Below are 12,583 nucleotides of genomic sequence, written 5' to 3' on the forward strand. Positions count from 1 at the left end.
CAGTGCTAAAAAGTTTCTTTAAGCTTCAAAAAGCTAGTCGCAATCGATACCAGTGCTGTTAACCACGAGAAACAAATCGATAACAGCTTATCGAGAATCATAACACATGTGCGCTCAGAGAGTTAAATAACACTTATATTTCAACTTTTGTTTGAACTGACACAATCAATTATATTTATTTTTTTTTTTTTGCAAAATATTTGATTGAAGCATTAATTGCAACACAAGATGTCCCTGCGTGCGTTTGGTGTGCTACTCAAGGCCCGTCAGCTGACCCGGCTGTGCCGGGAAGCGAATCGAGCAGCGACCTTTGCATTGAGTACGCCGTCTTTACATCAGCTGCCATCGGCAGGTAAGGAACTGCATTCAATTTGTAGAGTAGTTGCTTATGGGTAAATTCTGTGCAGCGTTGCCGCAACGTCGATTCGCCACAGTTGCGAATGAAGCACCGGCCGTGGACAAGCACGAGTTTCAAGCAGAGACACGACAATTGCTGGACATTGTTGCACGCTCCTTGTACTCGGATCACGAGGTGTTTGTGCGCGAGCTGATCTCGAATGCAAGCGATGCCTTGGAAAAGTTTCGCTATTCGGCGCTAAGAACAACAGCTGAATCGGAACTGGCGGCCAAGGATCGGCCACTGGAGATACGCATCACCACAGACAAGCCACAGATGCAGCTGATCATCCAGGACACGGGCATTGGTATGACACGCGAGGAGCTGGTCAGCAATCTTGGTACTATTGCGCGCAGCGGCTCCAAACAGTTTCTGGAGCAGCTCAAGCAGGAGCATCAGGCAGCACAGGCCACATCCAATATAATTGGCCAGTTCGGTGTGGGTTTCTACTCGGCATTTATTGTGGCCCAGCGTGTTGAGGTATACACGCGTGCTGCCACACCCAATGCACCTGGACTACGCTGGGCTACAGATGGCAGTGGTACCTATACAATCGAGGAAGTGAAGGATGTGGAGTACGGCACCAAGATTGTGCTTCATTTGAAGACCGACTGCCGCGAATATGCCGACGAGGATCGCATACGCGCCGTTATCAAGAAGTACAGCAACTTTGTGGGCTCACCCATTCTGCTGAACGGCAAGCAGGCGAATGAGATTAAGCCCCTTTGGCTAATGGATCCTCAAAGCATTAGCAAGGAGCAGCATCAGGACTTCTATCGTTTTATTAGCAACAGTTTCGATGCTCCCCGCTTCTCGCTACACTATAACGCCGATGTGCCACTGAGTATACATGCGCTGCTCTATTTTCCGGAGGGCAAGCCCGGCCTCTTCGAGATGTCTCGTGATGGCAGCACCGGCGTTGCTCTCTACACGCGCAAGGTGCTGATCCAGTCCAAAACGGAGCATTTGCTGCCCAAGTGGTTGCGCTTTGTCAAAGGAGTTGTCGACTCGGAGGACATACCCCTAAACCTGAGCCGTGAACTGCTGCAGAACAGTAGCCTTATACGCAAACTGTCAAGCGTAATCTCTAGTCGGGTCGTACGCTTCCTGCAGGAGCGTGCCAAGAAGCAGCCAGAAGAATATGAAGCATTCTATCGCGACTATGGACTGTTTCTAAAGGAGGGCATTGTCACGTCCACCGATTCCGCCGAGAAGGAGGAAATTGCCAAGCTATTGCGCTTTGAATCCTCGAAATCGGAAGCTGGGCGCATTTCCCTGGAGGATTACTACACATCGGTTAGTGCAGATCAAAAGGATATATACTATCTGGCAGCGCCAAATCGCGTGCTTGCCGAATCCTCACCCTACTATGAGAGTCTTAAGAAGCGCAACGAGCTTGTGCTCTTCTGCTATGAGCCCTACGATGAGTTGGTGCTGATGCAGCTGGGACAGTTCAAGAACAAGAAGCTAGTCTCTGTGGAGAAGGAGATGCGCAATCAATCAAAAGATCCCGCTGCTCTGGAAGATTTAGGCGAGGGCAGTTTAATGCGCTCCGAGCTGGATAACCTCATACCCTGGCTGGAGGATCAGCTCAAGGGTCAGGTGGCCAAAGTGAAGGCTACTTCTCGACTGGATACCCATCCATGTGTGATCACCGTCGAGGAAATGGCCGCTGCACGACATTTCATACGCACCCAAAGCCATCAGCTGCCAGAGGAGAATCGTTTTGCCCTATTGCAGCCAGAGCTGGAAATTAATCCAAAGTGAGTATTGGAGCAAGTGTGTGTCATATTAGGATACCCATTTGAATGGCTCTTTTCTTGCAGACATCCCATCATAAAGAAGCTGCATTCCTTGCGTACAAGCGAACCGGAATTGGCCCAGCTGATCACCAAGCAATTGTTTGCCAATGCAATGGTTGGCGCTGGTTTGGCGGAAGATCCACGCATGTTGCTTACAAATATGAACACTCTGTTATCAAAAGCTTTAGAAAAATACTAACTTTACTCGACAATACCAAAATGTTATTACGCCAAATCCAAAACAAATACCAAACAAAATTGTACTTATTTGTTAAGCTCATAAAATACCAAAGGCGCTTTTGCCAGGTCGGTCACTGGATCAGTGTTGCATAACACCGCCAAGCAATAGTATCGATAAGAAACCAAATAGCAGCACTGCCGAAAATCCGCCCCCGTGACTAAAGTTTATAAAAGAAAACGAAAACGCACCGTAGGAGTTCAGTGCCGTATCAAAAAGCAGAGCGTGCTTTAGTCGCCCAGCAGCAGCAGCCAGCAATAAACCCGAAAGGCCAGCCACAGAAGCGAGTTGCTTTAAATTAGATTTCTAATCACGTGAGTGAAGAAAAAAAAACAGTAGTCATATGAGGAGCAATCGAAAAAGATTTAACCATGTAATAATATACAATAATGCTGCTGCGACAAGATTTAAACATAATAAAGACGAATTGCAAACAGAAAATGGCAAACCTACAAGCAAATTTTGTACCAAAAATTTGTACAATAGTATTTTCTGCCACGACATACACACACACGCAGGCACACCAATGGCAATGAACGACCCATATGTGTGTGTGTGTGTGTGTGTGTGTGTGTGTGTGAGGGAGAGTGTGCGCGGTGAGCGTAAAAGATTTCTGCAAATTTGAGTCAATAAAAAAAGAAATTTGGACGCGAAAAAAACGCGCAAAGATTGCCAATTGTGTTCGAAAATGAAGTTTTAAATAACTCATGTGAGTGTGCATGTGACTCTGTGTGTGTGTGTGTGCGTAATTTTCCAGCGCGTTGTCATTGCCAATTGGACTTTTTTATTTAAGCTCATTCCGTCATGCGCTCATACGCACGCACACATAGGCACATGACTTCGAACACACATACATAAGGGCTCTCAGCGACGCACTCAAAAACTCGAGATAAAATTCAATAATTGTGAGGCGAGCGGTGAGTGTATTGCTCTTTGTCTCTCACAACGCGCTCACTCACAAATCGTACGTTGTCGTAGCAGCATTGTGGTTCGAAAAGCAGCGCAAGAAAATTTTTTGTACATACATATATACACATATATTGTATATGTAATAAAAATACTTTATTTCAACTTGCAAAGCAAACGTAAAACACGCCGATACATAACATAACATAAGAAATCAAAGTGCAATAAGCGAAAGGAAACAACAAAAACGAATTCAAATTTCAATTTCCATCTTGTAGCCCAAACACACAACAAAAAACAAAGCAAAATGTCAAGTGCGAGCAACGACAACCCCATCTATGGCCCCTTCTTCGGTGTTATGGGCGCTGCGTCCGCCATTATCTTCTCAGGTGAGTCTTTCGAATAACGAAACCAAAATGAAAAATAACCTACCTTTCCGCAAACTTCACAATTCGTTTACAAAAGGGACGCGCAGCGCTGCATGCGTAGAAAAATCGAACATTTTGTGGCGTAAATGCTAGAAGAAGAAGAACATCTAGTCAGCACAAAAAAAAAAAAAAAGTACCCATGTCTGTATGTATGTAAGCGCTTTTGTAGGCGGCAGGCGGCGGCAAGTGTACAAAAACTCAATACGCTCACAGTCAAGTCACACACAGCGTAATCGTGCATGTGTTTGTGTTTGAGTTTGAGTCGGTTCGAAATGCGCGTGACTAGCAAAAACGTTTCCATGTTTCAGCTAGAATAGTTAATAGCATACACGCTTATTATATAAAAAAAAATATTCAATTATATTTCATTTTTGTATGGATAATATGCGCATTTAATTGCTTTATTGCAAACACAAAAATGGCAGCATCGAAATTAGAAATTCGTTGCCTCTTTTTCAACGTGCTAAAAACGGCATTACTCATACACATACAGCAGCAAGTGAGCGGCATATAAAGGAAAGAGAATGTGTGTGTGTGTGAGAGAGAGTTGCGCACGCTCTTGTACCAAGCATTGTCATCGTTTCCTATTGTGTGTATGTGTGTGTGAGTGTGAGAGCAGAGTTACGGTTTTTCTGTGAAGTTTATGACGCGAAACTCGCGCTTACCTTTTCACACAGTCACAAGACCAACTTTTTGGTGTTGCCATACTGAAGTATTTTATTTTTTCTTGGCTTATCTTTTGATGAATGTAGAATACGCAGAGAACTGCATGCATGTGGCTTCCATAACAAATGCGGGCAAAAAAAAGGCAATAAATGTTAATAGTATACTTGTATATGTAGCGTAGGGCAGTTAATATGACACATCATGTGCATATTTTCCATCACGTGCATTTCCGTTGTAAAATTTATCATAAAAACATGACATATATAGGTTACCAAAATTTGATATCCCATCAAACACATGCTTAGCTAAACAAACAAATGATTGAGCGCAGCTTTGTTGGTGTTTGTAACACAATAGAAATCATAATAATAAGCGTAATCACATGCCACTTTTTATTTTCCTTTTTACCTCATCAGCCCTTGCATGATCAATCGACTCGATGACCATAGCACACAGCCAAGAGGCATCACATGCCTGGGTTTCTTTTCTATACAGCTTATCAGAAACCATACATCTTTTTTTTTTGTATTATTATTATATTACCTTAGCTGATAAGTGGTCCGGGCTTATTTACCAATAACTTGTCTGTGATAAGATAAGACCCACCTTGCGTTGTCGCATGGCAAAGAAATCATACACCTAGACCTCAAGAGAAGCACGCGCTGCGGATAAAGTAGCACAATGCTAAATGTTTATGCACGAAAAAATAGACCTTCTTTTGCATACACCTAAATAAAGGGCTCTAAAATATTTTTAATTGTTTTTCGATAAACGAACTCAAATCAATGACATAATTATTATGTCATGCATCAATTTCAGTCTTGTGATTTGAATCCAACACCCCACTCAAAAAAAAAAAAAAATTTTTTTAACAAAGAGCGAAGTTTGCTCGGCTTAAATATTTACTTTGCTTATTAGCGTAGTGTGCTGTATCAAAATTTGTAGATAGCGCTCTTGACATGGCAACAATGATATCGCATTGCTTATGTAATTTAAGTCAACAGCATAATTCATTTTAAGCCGCAGCCAAGTACAAAGTTAAACATTAAAAATCATAAAGAGCAGCTACGGTCAGCATTTGCATGTAAAAACATGCGGCTTACAATATCTGGCAACGCTATGGGCGCGCTCTCACGATCAAATGAACACGCAAACATAAGAGAGTGAGCGAGTTTAAGCAGCACTCAAGCCAGCTTGTTTCCATGTTGCAGTTAACTGACACCGCTCGAAAGCTGTGATGGATTCTGAGTCATTGGCTGTCAATATCGCACAATGGGCGTTGCTTTGAGCTTTTATCAGTGCCCGCTGTTTTTTGTGCTCGTTATACATGTACATATGTAAATGGTTTCAGAAAATCCTTCACACGCACACAAAACGGCTGACATATGTATGTACTCACACACGCAAACATGCACACATACACCCACATGCTGATGCTTGCCTGCGCAAACTCAGTAAAGAAATAGTAGTAGATACATTTACATAGAAAATGATAGTAAAGTGTACACACACATGTGCTAAAGTATGTATGTTAATTATGTAAATGTTGTATGTTAATGTCACGTGCTACTTTTATGTTTACTTTTCAATGCTTGAAAAACTTGCAAAAAAAAAAAATTCAAAAAAAATTCCATAGGCTTCAGAGAAGCAGCTGCTTGAGTTTTGAGCTCAATAACGACCCTGCTTTATCTGAGCGAGCAAGAGAGAGTGAGAGAGTATAAAACGTGGCAAGCAAAAGGCCCTTAGTGTGTGTGTGCGTATGTTTGTGTGCTGCATTATAATTAATTAACAATAACTTCTAATTAATATGATTAGTATACAAATATATACGGGTGTAACAACGTTCTATGCGCACATCCTGTACTAACAAATTATCTAATCAAATGAAGATTACGCACAAAGCATTCGCTCAATTTGTAATCACAAATTTGCAATCTGTCAGTGTGGCTGTGTGTATGTGTGCATATGTGTGTGTGTATGCAGCTGAGATTATGAGAAACAACAAGCAGAAAGAAGCCAAAGCAAAAATGTCTCAACAATTAAGTTACTCGAAAAAACAATGTACATTTCGATATTTTTTTTTCTTTTACTTATTGTTGTTTTCTGTGAATTGTGCATTCCAATGCCTTTGACTTTTTCACTTGTCTCAAGCGCCAACAAAAGCAGCAGCAACAGCAGCGTCGGCATCGAGCATCTTCTCGCATTGAGCAATGTTTGATAAGCTGCTGCCGTTTCTTCTCTCGCTCTCTTTATCTCTCGCTCACACGCTATCTTGGTTCTTTTGTGCGCGCACTCAACTGTGACGCTTCAATTTGTTGCTGTACACACACAAACACACAGACACACGCGCGCGCACACATTGTATAAACATGGCATGTGTATGTATTGGTAATATACACACATATATTTATACAGTTCGCTTGCTACTTTCACATATTCCTCACATTTATATTTATCTAAAAATGTGCTGGTTGTTTGTTTTTGTTTCTATGCTCGGTACGCTTCCTCTTCTCTGGCGGTTTGTGTACTGTGCACAAGGCGCCCACGCCAATGTCTGCCATGCGTCTGTCGCGCTGAGAGCAGTTAAATATCGAGAAGAAGAAAGAAGTAGAAAAAAATACCCCAAGTCAATGCCACATTTAAAAATTTAATTGTTATTACATGCAAATGGTGCGCATTTAAATGCAGTGCAACGCCGCAGTCAAATGTCAAATTGAAGACTTGACTGGCGCGCGCTTATATATATTTATATTATTGATTTGTGTGTACACACTGGCAGTCCTTTACAGTCAACGTTCAAAATATTGTGCCATGTAACGCTCAGCTGTTGTTTATACCATGTAAATGTAATGTAAACTTTTGCCAAGCACAAGCAAATAAAAGTTGTGACATGTTTACACATCAATTATTTTTATTATCTGACGCCTATAAATAATGCACCTGCTTGTGCAGTATTTACGGCTTTTGTATACATGTCAGGAAAACCCTTTAACCTGTTTAGAACCTGTCCGCTCTCTAGCATGACTGATCGATCAGGCAATTTTGAATTCTATCAAAGCATTTGCTTTATTTCGGATTTTTGCCTTTGTTTAAGGCCCACAGAATATATTCTCAATGAATTTTTGTTGATTAATTGCAATTGAATGTAAATGTGTTTGCCCGTTGCTGGGCCAGAGAACACGAAGCGGTTTTTATAAACAAACATACACATACATATCCACATGTTTAATGAGCATTTGGAAGTCCCCGAGACGATGATCGTTTGAAATTTGTTTTCGATTAGAAAAGCAACGACAAACAAATTCTTGAATGTGTGTTAGCTCTGTTTCTCAGTATTTGATAGCGACAAATGTGGATACACATACATATGCATGTATTTCTCATTAGCTAGCAAGGAATAGAAACAAAAACAAGTATATACCGGTTTTTATGACGCTCTATGACGTATGTATACGAGTAAAGTGTGTGCAGTTTTGTGGCTTTTTTAATTAACCATAGCTAAAAATTATGAGCTAAAACAAGTTTTTTTTTTTTAATAAAAATAATTTATTAATTATATTTCAATAACTGGCACGAACTTGTGCAGCACGCTAGTCTTTTATTTTTTTTTTTTTTGTGCATATAAGTATTTTAGCGAGCCCTTCATTTAATTCGCACCGATAGAATATCAATTTGACTGGAAAATACAGTTAATTAGCATCAAAATGTCACATGACAGTGCCAATTAGCGCAGGCAGCGACTGTAGCTCCATTGCTCGCTCTCACTCACTCATTTACGCTCAGCTGTCGTAGCGGCAAATGCCATTAACGTTAACTCTGAAACGTCGCACACACACACACGCTTACCTTTTTACATACAGATGTGCAGTTGTTATTTTTTTTAGCCTGCCAGCATTTTATATACGCAACTGTATGCGTGTTTTAATTCGATTTATTAGCGCTTCACAGACACACACACAAACGCAAACAAAATGTGTGTGTGTGTGTGTGTTTTTTTTTAACAAATACCATTGACCGTCATATGAAACTGGTTTTATATTTCAATATTCAATGCGCGTGCATACATACATACATACATACATATGTACATACACATGCGTATATAACATTCGTCAGAGCTATTCGGCAACTCTAGCACTTTGGCTTCTTCACATTTACTCGACCTTATCAAATGAATATATCGTAATGAGAGCAGCAACAGCAAATACGAGAGAGTGCACAAAAAAAAAAAAAAAATAAAGCACTCAAACGACAACTCTGACTCTGTTGAGTAGTTATATATGTATGTATGTGTATGTGTGTGTTTTTCGTTAAGTTGGGTCATGTGACCGCTAAATGTTACGTTATTTTACAGAATTCCGCTTTACGCTAACATGATTTTCGATGTAGGAGCTATTTGAAAGTATGATCGATGACATAACGTGCATTGCAGTCCAATTAGATAAAACAAAAAAGAACGCTTAAGGCGTTCCAGCCCCAGTGTTAACCCATTTATTATTATGTAACGCGTATGCTAGCCGAAACACTCAAGGCTTTCCAGTCAGAGCGACCCCATTGAAGCATAGCTATGAAAAAAAAAAAGAGTTGTCTTAGCTGGCAGAATACAGGGTGTTTTTCATGTGGAAGAAAACAAATTGATGAAATTTATTCTTTATTTATTTTGACACACTAATCTAACGAAATTTTCCTCTTAACTCTATGCAGCACTCGGCGCCGCTTATGGCACTGCCAAGTCTGGTACCGGTATTGCTGCCATGTCAGTGATGCGTCCTGAACTGATCATGAAATCCATCATTCCTGTGGTCATGGCGGGTATCATTGCCATTTACGGTCTGGTCGTCGCTGTGCTGATTGCCGGCCAACTGGACTTGCCGGCCAATTACACCCTATACAAGTTAGTTACTAAAATAATGAATATGAATTTGTTTCTTTAAACTCATCTGTTCTATCCAGGGGCTTCATTCACTTGGGCGCCGGCCTGTCTGTGGGCTTCTCGGGCCTGGCAGCCGGTTTTGCGATCGGCATTGTGGGCGATGCCGGTGTGCGTGGCACAGCACAGCAGCCACGTCTGTTTGTCGGCATGATTCTGATTCTCATCTTCGCTGAGGTGTTGGGTCTCTACGGCTTGATTGTGGCCATTTACCTGTACACGAAATAAATCAATCAATTCAACACACACACACACACAACAAGTAGACAAACAGCCCAGCAATCAACAACATCAACTACAACAACAACAACAACAACAACTGCAAGTAAAAAGTGTATCAAATTGAAAACCATCCAACAATAACAACAAATTCAAAACGCGTTTTGGTGGCAACTCTGGTGGCCGTTTGTATATAGCAACAAAAAACAAAAAAAAAAAAAGAAAACAAAACAAAACAATAACAAATAACTGCAATTGATGAGTTGGGCGCCAGTGTTGCCATATTGTCGCGCATTAGTGTGTACAACAACAAGAATAACAACAACTAATAATGCAACAACAACAAACAACAACAACAATTTATAATTTCTTGTTATTCAATTTGAATGTTTACTTTGCACATTCGCCTAAATTGCTGGCCCACTGTTTAGTTTAGTTTTATATTTTCCGTTCAAAACAATTTTGCAGTTCATAAGTTCATAAAGTTGTAATCAAATATCAAATTTGTCTCTTACTTTTCTATATCTTTATTTTATTTTTTTTGCGCTCCACAAAACGTGTGCTCTTTGTTATTTGTTTTTTCCATTATTATTATTAAATAATGTTTAGTGTATATGTAAAATTCGTTAACAAACTCTGTAAAGAAAAACAACAACAACAACAATTGTAAATTTGCATACAACAAATTTAGCGAAAAGGGCCAAACAACAACAAATAAATCAAAGCATTATCGAACCAACAATTGCGCTGCACTTGCTGCGTTGGGCAACACTGGCGTCGCCGCCTGGCGTTGCCACCACGCGCAAAAGGCAAAGTTGTTGGCGGGCAAAAAGACACAAATAATTACTTGGCAATACTTCAACAACTGCAAACAACAACAACAACAAAAACCAACTACATACAATCATAAACACACACACACACGCCAACACACACACACACACACACACACGCATACAAAATGTAACTAAGTCCTATGTTTATTTTTAATTATTGTTCAATTCTAAGAATAATATATTAAAAATTAATAATAATAAATTATATATATATATAATTATGATTTTTTTGTGATAAGAAAATACATAAAAAATTGTAATACAAAATACAAAAACAAAAAACAATTACGGTATTGATATACATAATATATATACACAATATATATATATATATACATATATATTATAACGAGAATGATAAACAATTATACATATTAACATGAAAAACTTGTTATAAACAAATGCAAAGAAAAGTAAAACAATACAAATCAAGAGCATGATAAAAAAAAATGGTAAATGAAAATTTCACACACACGCAATTTTTCCGCTGTTATTGTATAGTAAAGAAGAAAAAAAAAATATTATATATATAAAATATATATTATGTATAAAATATTAACATGAAATTGTAGTAGCAAAATTGTAAACAACAACCAATACAACAAAAGTCGTGCAAGCAAAACAAAAACGAAAAAAAAAACCAAAACGTTGACAACAACAACAACAACAAAATCAACGTTGAAAAATGCAACAAAAAAATTGTAAAATCCCAACAAATTAGAAGTTATGCAAAAACCTAAAACAACAACAACAACTCGATTTGTATACTAGCAAATAGCAACAACAATTTGTATATTGTTATAACAATAAGATGAACAACAAAAACAACAACAACAACAATTGCAACGTGCTGCAGCTGGAATATTGTGTGTGCTTGGCCGGTGGGCGTGGCAAGAGCACCCCTGCCCGTTGGCCGCCGATGCATTCGTGATGCTGAGAACGCGGAGGTGACCAACCCGTGCAGCTGGGCGCCCACTAAGCCACGCCCCCCACACACATACAAACACACGCACACACACACACACCTACGCAGCCGCTCCACCGCGCAGACCACAGGCAACAACAAAAACAAATGCACAAAAAGACAACAACAACAACAAGCAGAGCGAAAAGCAGAATTTGTATATAAAGCTTTGTAAGACCGCGCACCGCCCACCTCCCAACCGCCCCACAGAGTTGCAGCGCCCGTGTTGCGTTCACTTTGCACGGAAGGGGGAGGGGGCCTGGGGCAGAGTTTGCGGTTCGATAGGGCCGCGTATTTGTTGTTGCTGCGTGGGCATATTGTTACGAATTTTTATTGTTATTTGCATTCTCCAATTACTGTACATCCACACACACACACACACACTTACACCTATATATATTAATATATATATATATATATATATGTACGATCGATGAAGGGTTTTAGAGCAACTACTGTAACTGTGTATTCGAAAACAACAACAACAACAAACAACAGACATTGTATGAAATAAATTGTAATTTCTAATTTCCAAAAAAAAACTCGGTTTATTTTGATATTGTGTATTTAGGACATATTTTACAGGTGTTGCAAAAGGATGTGCACACGGTGCAGCTTTCTTCCACCCCCCCCCCCCCTCTCACGCCCAATTCACCGTTCCCTACCTAAAAGGACATTTATTAAGAATCAAAATCCTGAATAAATCGAAAACTACCAGGACGAATTGCATGTCCTTTGGCCATTTGATGGTCCTGGACAATACGCATCATGTGACCCATGACTCGTCAGGATACGCCAGGATTTGGCCGAATTATGGCTATTTTTCCGAAAAGGACATTTTGTTTTAAGCCATAACTCGGCCAAATCCTGCAGGATTTCGAAAGGATATGCCTTTTTGAACTCGTGGAAAGCAGAACTATCGATTGGCATTCAAGAATTTCCAGGATTCGACAAAAAATTTCGTTAAAAATTTGTCAAGGGGTTTGGTCGCAAAAGTGCCCAAAATCGAAAAAATCCGACCTAACTCGGCCATTTGAAGGACTATCGGGATGTCCTTTGGCCAGTATATAGCTCTTGCGATCCCATTTAAGGATTAGCAAAAAAAAGGACGAAAGTCCTTCAGATGGCGGAGCAAATATGTCAATTTTCGTAACTAAAAATAGCCTATATTTCGGCCGTATCCTTGCGTATCCTGGC

The 12,583-nt window shown here is 39.9% G+C and overlaps 2 protein-coding genes across 2 annotated transcripts; both read left to right on the forward strand.

The window, feature by feature from the left end:
- The first annotated feature begins 26 nt into the window (after nucleotides 1-26).
- Nucleotides 27-7,334, forward strand: Trap1 (TNF receptor associated protein 1). Its single transcript, XM_002049167.4, has 5 exons — nucleotides 27-352; nucleotides 408-2,160; nucleotides 2,224-2,751; nucleotides 3,622-3,732; nucleotides 3,809-7,334. The coding sequence occupies exons 1-3, from the start codon at nucleotides 229-231 to the stop codon at nucleotides 2,396-2,398; spliced, it is 2,052 nt and encodes a 683-aa protein (XP_002049203.1). The 5' UTR covers nucleotides 27-228; the 3' UTR covers nucleotides 2,399-2,751; nucleotides 3,622-3,732; nucleotides 3,809-7,334.
- On the forward strand, nucleotides 3,628-9,835 carry Vha16-1 (Vacuolar H[+] ATPase 16kD subunit 1). Its single transcript, XM_002049166.4, has 3 exons — nucleotides 3,628-3,732; nucleotides 9,142-9,331; nucleotides 9,391-9,835. The coding sequence occupies exons 1-3, from the start codon at nucleotides 3,651-3,653 to the stop codon at nucleotides 9,593-9,595; spliced, it is 477 nt and encodes a 158-aa protein (XP_002049202.1). The 5' UTR covers nucleotides 3,628-3,650; the 3' UTR covers nucleotides 9,596-9,835.
- Nucleotides 9,836-12,583: the final 2,748 nt, after the last annotated feature.

Source organism: Drosophila virilis, chromosome 5, assembly GCF_030788295.1.
Source record: "Drosophila virilis strain 15010-1051.87 chromosome 5, Dvir_AGI_RSII-ME, whole genome shotgun sequence".
In the NCBI taxonomy this organism is placed as follows: Eukaryota; Metazoa; Arthropoda; class Insecta; order Diptera; family Drosophilidae; genus Drosophila; species Drosophila virilis.

Coding starts and splice junctions, on each gene's coding strand:
- Trap1 (XM_002049167.4), top strand. CDS start 229: ATGTCCCTGCGTGCGTTTGGTGTGCTACTCAAGGCCCGTCAGCTGACC. Junction 353..407: donor ACATCAGCTGCCATCGGCAG/GTAAGGAACTGC, acceptor AATTCTGTGCAG/CGTTGCCGCAACGTCGATTC. Junction 2,161..2,223: donor GAGCTGGAAATTAATCCAAA/GTGAGTATTGGA, acceptor CTTTTCTTGCAG/ACATCCCATCATAAAGAAGC.
- Vha16-1 (XM_002049166.4), top strand. CDS start 3,651: ATGTCAAGTGCGAGCAACGACAACCCCATCTATGGCCCCTTCTTCGGT. Junction 3,733..9,141: donor GTCCGCCATTATCTTCTCAG/GTGAGTCTTTCG, acceptor AACTCTATGCAG/CACTCGGCGCCGCTTATGGC. Junction 9,332..9,390: donor GCCAATTACACCCTATACAA/GTTAGTTACTAA, acceptor TGTTCTATCCAG/GGGCTTCATTCACTTGGGCG.